Here is a 9,369-nt window from a genome sequence, read left to right on the forward strand (position 1 = left end):
GAGTTGTCTCAGGAGATTAGAAAGAAAATTATAGACAAGCATGTTAAAGGTAAAGGCTATAAGACCATCTCCAAGCAGCTTGATGTTCCTGTGACTACAGTTGCACATATTATCCAGAAGTTTAAGGTCCACGGGACTGTAGCCAACCTCCCTGGACGTGGCCGCAAGAGGAAAATTGATGACAAATTGAAGAGACGGATAATACGAATAGTAACCAAAGAGCCCAGAACAACTTCCAAAGAGATTAGAGGTGAACTCCAAGGTCAAGGTACATCAGTGTCAGATCGCACTATCCATCGCTGTTTGAGCCAAAGTGGACTGAATGGAAGACGACCGAGGAGGACACCACTGTTGAAAGCAAATCATAAAAAAGCAAGACTGGAATTTGCCAAAATGCATATTGATTGAGATGATGAAATTGAACAGAGAATGCGAAACTAACAGTTTCATATTATAAGTGCATACTACATTTGTAGACCAGTGTGTAGGATAAAGTGGCATCTGGGTGAAGGTGCAACCATTTCAAAACCGCTTTTGTTTTCTTACTTGGGTAAGATGCCATCATATTTTTTTATATAATAATAAACTCCCAGAAAGATAGATTGGTGTGTTATTTACTACTATGATGGTTTTCCTAAAATAAGATAAATATATCTTAGATATATTCTAAGGTAACAAAAGAAGATTCCTTTTATCAGGTGATTACATACTTATGAAGATCCTCCTAAACCTTACACTCTGGACCTTTAAAACTAAAGCCAAGAAAGCATTAGTGTAGGTTTTCATAAACAGTTTAGTGTAAGGAGGCATTGGAAAATAGTATTTCATTAGAAAAGTTTAAAAAACCTATGTAGAAGAATAAAAGAGACACTGATCTTCTGTGTGTTCTGGTGCTATTCTATACGTCAGTACACAAAAAGGCAGAATCACTTAGAGACTCTTCCCAACACAGCACAGACTTAATCATCACTACCGCTATGGAAATGACTTGAGTGAGACAATGACATGGGGAATTTCTTGTATTAGACAATACACACTTACTTCTCTAAATGACCCACCAATTCTTAAACGAAGAATGTCAGGAAATTAATGAGTGGTCAGCAAAACAAATGTGCAGTTCATGTGGATTGGTTTCTGTTCATGCAACAAACAGAAATGGTGTCAAATCCTTAGCCTACATTTTAATGTTCTTTCATGAAAAGAATGGCAAACGCCCACGGGAGTTTCTTTTTTTCTACTGACAAGCTAGCTGCTTAAGCCTAATTAGAATGTGGATTATAGAACTGTTACAAAAATAACATTGATTTTATAGAAATTACTTTCATAGTGACAGATGAGACATTTGTTTATCGTGACTACATTATTACCATTAATTAAATCTTCACAAAGAAGTATAGTGCCTTGCTCCATGTCTTTTCATAGCACTAAATGACAGAATGCACTACTAAAACAAAGACAAGCCATTTCGTGGGCTAATAGCTTTTGTCGCATTTGACATGAGAGAGACAAAGGCCTCTTAAAAGAAAAGACTTGGTCTGATGAGAAATGTCTTTATTTGTTTATTTTCCTGCTCTGTCTCGGAGTGGCTTTTCAATAGCTGCCTTTCTTAGAGCTCTGTCAAGTCAATAAGGTAGTGAAAAACTATCTCAACATTGTGATCTTATAGACTGGTTCATGCTTGGCAGCTGGCTATATTGCACAAGTGTCTGTGGTTTCCTATAGTTTGCTTCCAGTCAGAAATCGGTGTTCCTACTTGGTCCTACAGTGTGCTGTTTGAATGCTGTATGTGCTGTACATCACAAATAGTTTGGAAGTCAACCCTGGTCTAGTATGCAACTCTAAATGTGATACACCAGTTCACATACAATGAGAATGGACTTTTGAAATTGGCATATTCATAGATTCTGAATTTTTTCAACAAGGTTAAAGGAGTAGATGTCTTTTAAGGATTTTGCTGCGGAAATTACAGTTTTTGGTGGATAAAAACACATGAGACAAACATTATTTTTCTGAGCAAACCATTTGTATATACTGTATGCAGGGTCCGAAATTAGAGTTGTTCCGATTCCGATACCAGTATCGGAAATTGCTCCGATACTGCCGAAATTCTGGCACGTATCGTTGCGATACTGAGTAGGCCAAAATTTCCCCGAAAAACCGTACGTAATTATTAAAATAATCCTATTTACTGTTAGCTCCGTTAACTATGTACAGTTCTTTCTTCGCCGCTCTTAAAACAGTTCGCTGTGCGAACTGCACTTAGTTTTAGAGGACGAGAGGAATTGATCACGTGACACAGACACACCGTGGTCAAGCCGGTTACGCGAGGCTTGATAAGCTAATAACACTATCTATGTGGCGGTGCGGCAATACTACACTTGAATCTCCCACCATAAGACTGCGACATGTAATATTTAGTTTATTTATAGGTTGGTGTGCACGTAATTTTGAAAAATCTTTAGTTGCTGACATTTTTTTATACTGTTCATTTAAAATGCCTTTTTCATTTTACAATACTGTGGCTGCTCTTTAATTAAAAAAAAAAAAAATTATCCCTGGATATTAGTTAAGTTGCACTACTGTTTTTTATACTGTTTATTAAAAATAAAGTAAAATAAATGCTAATTTGCTGTATTATCCAGTTTTACAAAGGTTTAACTGAGCCAGGCCTTACCACAATGATAATCATATCACAGTCATGCAGGCGTAGTATGATATTTTTTTTATAACATACTGGTATCAGCCGATACCCACAGCACAAGTATCGGAATCGGTATCGGGAGGGTAAAAATGGTATCGGATCTCTATCCGAAATCAACACCAGTCAGGCTTCAAATTCGGAAAGCTATCGGCCACACTGGTGGGTTAATGTTTGTACTAAAATAGTCATGAAATAAAAAAACTATGCTGAGAGTCTCTACGCTGCTTCTGTCCTCTGCTGTGTGTTACTCTGAAGAGTAACCAATGGATTAGGGAAGAGCAACTGAATTAAACGCAGTCCCCTTCGCCTCCATTAACGTAATTCAGTAGGCTGTGGCTTTTCAGTGATGTTACTGGGAAACTGGGCATGCTTGTCATTACACAAATAGATCATAGGATTGTGATGTATGTTGCAACTTCTGCAATATCAGGCTGCCTTCCCCTGGATGCATAGCTCCACTATCCAGATTAGCTCCAGTCTCTGCCTGTCTGTAGAACAGCAGTCTTCAGTGTTGATAGGCTATAACCAATCAGATGTGTTGTAGACACTGAGTGAAACTACAAAGTAGTAGTATTATATTTTGGGCCTATAATTATAATATATTTATTATAGTACACTATGACTGTGTGACACAAAAAGACGATATCTTTTTTTGGCCACTAAAATGCTTTTTTTCTACTAGTCCCCTTGGCTGGTGAGTCAAAAAGTTAATTTCAGACTGACTGCACGTGTTAGAAAAGTGTCTGAAGGGGATTCATATTTCTAACACAGTGGTTCTTAACCTTTTATTTTTATTTTTTTTTTAAGTATATTTTTGGGGGCTTTTATTGACTTATTATAGTGACAGCTGAAGATAACAGGAAAGGGGGCATGAGAGGGGATGACACACAGCAAAGGGCCACCAGGTCGGATTCGAACCCTGGGCCGCTGCATCAAGGGCTCAGCCTCGGTACATGGGTCGCCAGCTCTACCCACTGAGCCAACCGGGCACCCAACCTTTTATTTTATTTTTTTTTTAAAGGGACCACTTTTCTATCATTGAGTAAACTGATGACCCCTGCTTAAGTGACGTATTTTATTTTATATTCAGCGCCTAACAACACTAGAGAACAACTGATAGACTGAACATGAATCCCAACCCCTGGATTATGATACATATATGCAGCCTCTCCCAAATAAAAGCAGTAATTAGGCGCATTAAAGCAACCAGCACCTCCAGCAGGGTCTTAAAACATGCAACAAATATTCTTAATGAAGTACCTGGAGTATCTGAGGAACTCAGAAAAAGTTTCTGACAGTTACTTGAGGTAATCATTTGGCTCTGTACCGCTGCCTAATCATCAGAATGGACCTCTGCTGTTTAGTAATGCGTTTGAAGAGAGAAAAAAGGCCATTCTACTACAACAAATTTAGAGAATTTCAAAAGCAGGATGGTTCAGTGTTATTAGGACACAGGTTTTATCATAAACTGCATCCTCTATGCTTAGCTCTCAGATGGCCCGAACTCCATTAAGTCATTTCCTTCTAGTTTGCTAAGAGGCTTTTAGTCCATGCTTGCTTCTCCGACAGAAAGAAAGAAAAACATCACCTTGCTGGCTTCGTGACTCAGGGCCATGTTCAATAACATATCCAAAGTCAGACTCAATTTCTTAACATCAGAGCAAAGTGTCCAAAGACCACAACATCTGTGAAACTGTTGATTCAAATAATGTAATCAGCATAGAAAGAACAATAAGGCCACCACATGGTACATAACACTAGTTAAACGATGCCTCAATTTGATCTAAGTAAGTAAATATTGGAACAATTATTTGCACCTTTGTCTTTGTCACAATACTGTTTAATCATTCCCAAAGTAGGACATTCATCTAAAAGTCTAATCATTCATCAAAGCCATGTGATTAACTTAACTGGTCCAAACAGACTAACTTTCATTTAATTCCTGTTTTAAGAGAATATATTTCTCCTAGGCTGTGACCACTGCTTTCAATTTTAGGTCAACACTGAATACATACCGACTTTCAGTTAGTTTCAGTTATTAGTTTTTAAAAAACTTACTATCACCATGACATTTCTCCAGTTGATTACTTACATTAAGACAATTATTTTTTGTATTACAAGTTTACTGAAACTGTATTTTAAATATGTAAATGAGGAATTATTTAATGATACGTTACAGATGTAAACAGACAGCGCGTAGTAAAATAAACACCTGAAATATGATCAAAAAACCAAGATAATGAACGAAAGATTGACTGATGATGAAAATTATCAGTTGAATCCCTACAATACAATAAAGACAATAACAGTAGATACATTTTATTTTTTTATTTTTGTTTATTAACTTCTAAACCTTTAACTCCCAGGAGCTAATATAATACCAGAAATTACATCCAAAATACGTTATTTGTCCCTCAAGGGGAAATTGCATTCAATTTCTCATTGATGTTATCTTTTTCAATGATGATTTATTTTAAATATCCTTCCAATTGTTTTGTTATTTCTGCCTGCTTTCTGTATTTTTTAGGGACCGAGCCAGTGTCAAACACTGTGAGGTCCCTCTTGTATTTCCCCCGAATCTGCCCCCAAGACCCGTAAGTCCGACATGTATGAAAACCAGTACGCATGTGTATCGTGATAAAAGAAGCAGAAAAGCCTCTTGGACCCATACCTCAAACCCAACAGGAAGTCGGCCGGATTTTACGGTGATTTCTGGCGATTTTTCGCCATGCAATTGCATGCAGGGAATTATCGGATCAACTCCACACTTGGACAACAGCCATCTAAAGAACATTCAACCATTAAAAGTTGCGCGCTATTTAAACGCAATTCCTCAAACAGCGTGGACTGTGTGGCCGTGGCTTCCAATTTCAATCCTTCGCATGAAAACAGAAAACTGAACACGTCTATGTGATTAATATTCAGTAATATGAGAGCGCCACTAGTGGCAACAGGGAGTATAGACGTTTTATACTTTCATGTAACTATCCTAGCGATGATCAGATCTATCCTGAAATTTATTATGAAATATGCATAAAATTGTTGATGATATTGATGAAGTGGTGAGGGCGTGTCTTGTGGCGTGGCGACAAATTTTGCTGTACCGCCACAAAACATGTCAGTTTGCTATAAGTTGAGTGCACATTGGTCCATTTCGGCTCCAAACTTCCTTGTCTGATGAGAGCCCTCCCTGAACTCATCTATGTGATAAATCACTAATAGTAGAGTGCCACCTAAGTGTAGTTGAAATGTATTACACTTTAATATATTTCTCCGCGATTGAACAAATCTAGCTGAAAATTTGGTCAGTAAGACCCTCCCGAATTTGACTAATGATAATCTTACGAACTTTATGAATTTTTAATTGAAACCGTGTTGCTGTAGTGACACTGGCGAGCATCACCATTGTTGTTTAACCATTTGATCGTATTTTCGCGGCTAAACCGCTCAACCAGCTCAACACCTATGAAACTGGCCACATCAATGTCCCACATGGCAGCAATTTATTACATTTCATATGGATGGTTTGTTGCCTGTGGGTGTGTCAAAAGTGTCAAACTTTCAAAAAAAAAAAAACAGCCCCAGTGTCCTGTTTAGGGGACATGAATGGAAATTGGCAGGCATATATAGCAAGTTAGGATGTACAAAATAGCCTCTTGGACCCATACCCCAAACCCCACAGAAGTCGGTCATTTTCATTTTCACTTTCGGCGGCCATTTTGATTTTCGCCAAATTTTTGCCATGTATTTCCTAGGGAATTTATGTGATCTCCTTCAAAATTGGTCAGTACAGTCAGAAAATGTTGCTGATTGAACGCTGTGCTATTTGTGACTGTACATCGAAGGGCGTGTCCGTGGCGTTCCGTCAAAGTTGGCCATTTTGAATTCTGTGGTCATTTTCGGTGAATTTTTCGGCTTGTATTTGAACGAACTCCTCATAGGGGACTTATCGGATCTACTTCAAAATTGGACAGTACACTTAAAAAATGTTGCTGATTAAAAGTTGTGCGATTTGTGACTGTACGTTGAAGGGCGTGTCCGTGGCTTTCCGTCAAAGTTGGCCATTTTGAATTCCATGGGCGTTTTTGCGTTGTATTTGAACGGACTCGTCATAGGGGACTTATCAAATTTACTTAAAATTGGACAGTGCAATCAAGAAATGTTGCTGATTAAATGTTGTGCTATTTGCGATCTGTTACGTCGAGGCCGTGTCTGTGGCGTGCTGTCAAAGTTGGCCATTTTGAATCGAATGTCAAACTGTGATGCCATTTCCGGCATTTCAGGACTTCTATTTTAACTAACTCCTACAGATTTGATCATATTGACTTCATATTCGATCACTGCAATCACGTTGGTGATCAAAAGTTAATCAACTATTTACTGTGCATCAAACGGCGTGTCCGTGGCTTGGCGCTGAATTTCCACGGTTCGCAGTGAAGAGTCTCGCTATAAACGCCTAAGTCTTTTGCACGGTGTCCGAAACACGCAACGGCGTAGAGTGGTATCCTTCAGTTTCCGGCGATGAGGGCTTGGCCGTGGGTGACGTGGCGCGGCGCGGCTGTGGCGGGCGACCGCCGTGCAGGCCCCGACGTGGGTCGATGGCGAGGTCCCGTCCAATGCTGCTTGCAGCTTTAATTTCATTTAGTTTTTAGTATAACTTACTATAATATTAATTTATATAATACTATCATTATATCTGTATTTTATTGTCATTTTTATCATTGCACACAAATTTTTAAATATACCTTATTTAATTTGTACTCCATTCTGTCTTATCATCATCTTTACAATCATGAAGTAATGAATCATGAAGTACTTTGAACTGCACCAACCTGTATGAAATGTGCTATACAAATAGTTGATTGATTGATATAAAGACACTGTGCCACTATTCATAATGAAATATTATAACTTTTAATGCAAAAATATATATAAAATGTTTCCTAATAACTATGTTCTCAAATAACACATTCCATCTGACAAAAAACTGTGTCTGTAAATCAATATGATTTTATATTTTTGGTGGTGTTCTATTAGTAAGCATTACTAGTTTACACTGCAGGCTGCACCACTCACGTGACCGTGTCACATGAGCGATCATCCCATTAGTCACCAGTCTCTGCTTCAACATGTTGAAAATGCCCATATACAATTATACAGATGGTTTATTAAAGCGCCACACAGTAACTTTACGGCAGCAAGAGCGCTCAAAAGGCAGTAAAGCGCACAATGGATATTCCAACCTCAAACCAACATATAAATAAGCACATTTCACGATGTCTCATTCCTTCGTGTAGCTACCATCCGTGTCAGCTGACTGTCTGACTGCAGCGTTAGCTAATCCACTGCGCTAGTGACATTCAGCTGTGCGCTTAGCTTGTACGCACTCATCACAACAGTGACAATGATGTACTTGTCCCTATATTGAATTAACATACGACTCACGTTTATACTACGCTTGGTAAAAAATAATAAAAGCAGTTAAAGTTATCTGTAGCTAAAACGGTTAACAACAACTCTGTAACGACTAGCCACTGTTAGCTACAGCTAGCTTCGCTGGTTTACCATTTGACACACACGAATGTATCTAGTATGTAAAGCAAAGGGTAATGACAGTTACTAACTATTAGATTGTAACCTTAGTCCACATTTAATTGCATGTGTTTAAACAGTTGTGATTCCCAATTTGTAGCTTAATAGCTTGTTATGTTAGCCATCAGAACTGCCCCCGTGCTGCGTTCTAGTTCGCTGGGAATACAAACGATTCTGTCGTGGAAGATTTCTGCCACTGAACACTGTCATTCCGTAATAGTAAACATTCATATAAAGCATTGCTGTTTCCAGTTGACACGTAACAAGAGTATTATTTTGTCGGTATATTTTACAACTAAATGCTTAGATTACATTTATTTCTGACCATTCGCTTGTCATTGAATGCAGCACAACAACCTTGCTAGCCTCTCGCTACAGCTGCAGCTAGCTCCAGCAGCCTGCTAACGTTACTTACTTAGCCTGGGCTGAGAGATGTAATTTCTGGTCACTGCCTGGGTGTGTGTCCTCGCAGCTGCCTGCAAGCCGTTGACGTCCATTACCCTGTTTGCCACCAATGCTGCCATCGTTGGATAAAGAGAATAAAACCTGAGAAAGCTGAAGTTGATCGATGTGCTTTGCTAACTGGTGCTGAATAGCATAAATGACAGCAGAGCGCTGGTCATATGACACTGAGGAACCGGATGTTTGATGAAGAAGGGATGTGCGCGCGCAGGAACATATTGGGGTAAATAGGGCTTTATTTTTTAATTATAACACCTTGCCATAGCGTAGTTTGAATTATATATGCATTATACACATGCAATTATTAGGTGGATTTGGGGGAAAATATGTTTTTTAAAAATGATTTCAAGACTTTCCTTAAAATGAGAAGAATGAACAGGCAATTACAGGCCAGACATGTGACAATGAAGGCATTGTTTATTACAGGATGCTCCTGCCTTGCATTGCTCTAGTAGAAAGCAAAAGCATTGTTAACAGGTGAACAGGGATCAAATGTGTATTAGCTGCAAGCAGCACCAACAGCATGTTATCATGGGAGCAGATCCCAAAACAGGGAGGCTTCTTACTAAAATATGACAAAATATAAAATGAGAAATAAGAAATAATGTCCTGGT

General features: G+C 38.6%; 1 protein-coding gene across 1 annotated transcript in view; it reads right to left on the reverse strand.

The window, feature by feature from the left end:
* The window catches only part of atp6v1ba (ATPase, H+ transporting, lysosomal, V1 subunit B, member a), a 36,314-nt gene extending 27,392 nt beyond the window's left edge, over positions 1-8,922 (reverse strand). Inside the window, exon 1 of the mRNA XM_035663513.1 lies at positions 8,709-8,922. Coding sequence (XP_035519406.1) covers positions 8,709-8,817 — 109 coding nt within the window. The 5' untranslated portion in view covers positions 8,818-8,922. The remainder of the gene's footprint in view (positions 1-8,708) is intronic.
* Positions 8,923-9,369: the final 447 nt, after the last annotated feature.

This window comes from Morone saxatilis, unplaced genomic scaffold (assembly GCF_004916995.1).
Source record: "Morone saxatilis isolate NCDOM2014 unplaced genomic scaffold, NCSU_SB_2.0 Contig19, whole genome shotgun sequence".
Lineage (NCBI taxonomy): Eukaryota > Metazoa > Chordata > Actinopteri > Moronidae > Morone > Morone saxatilis.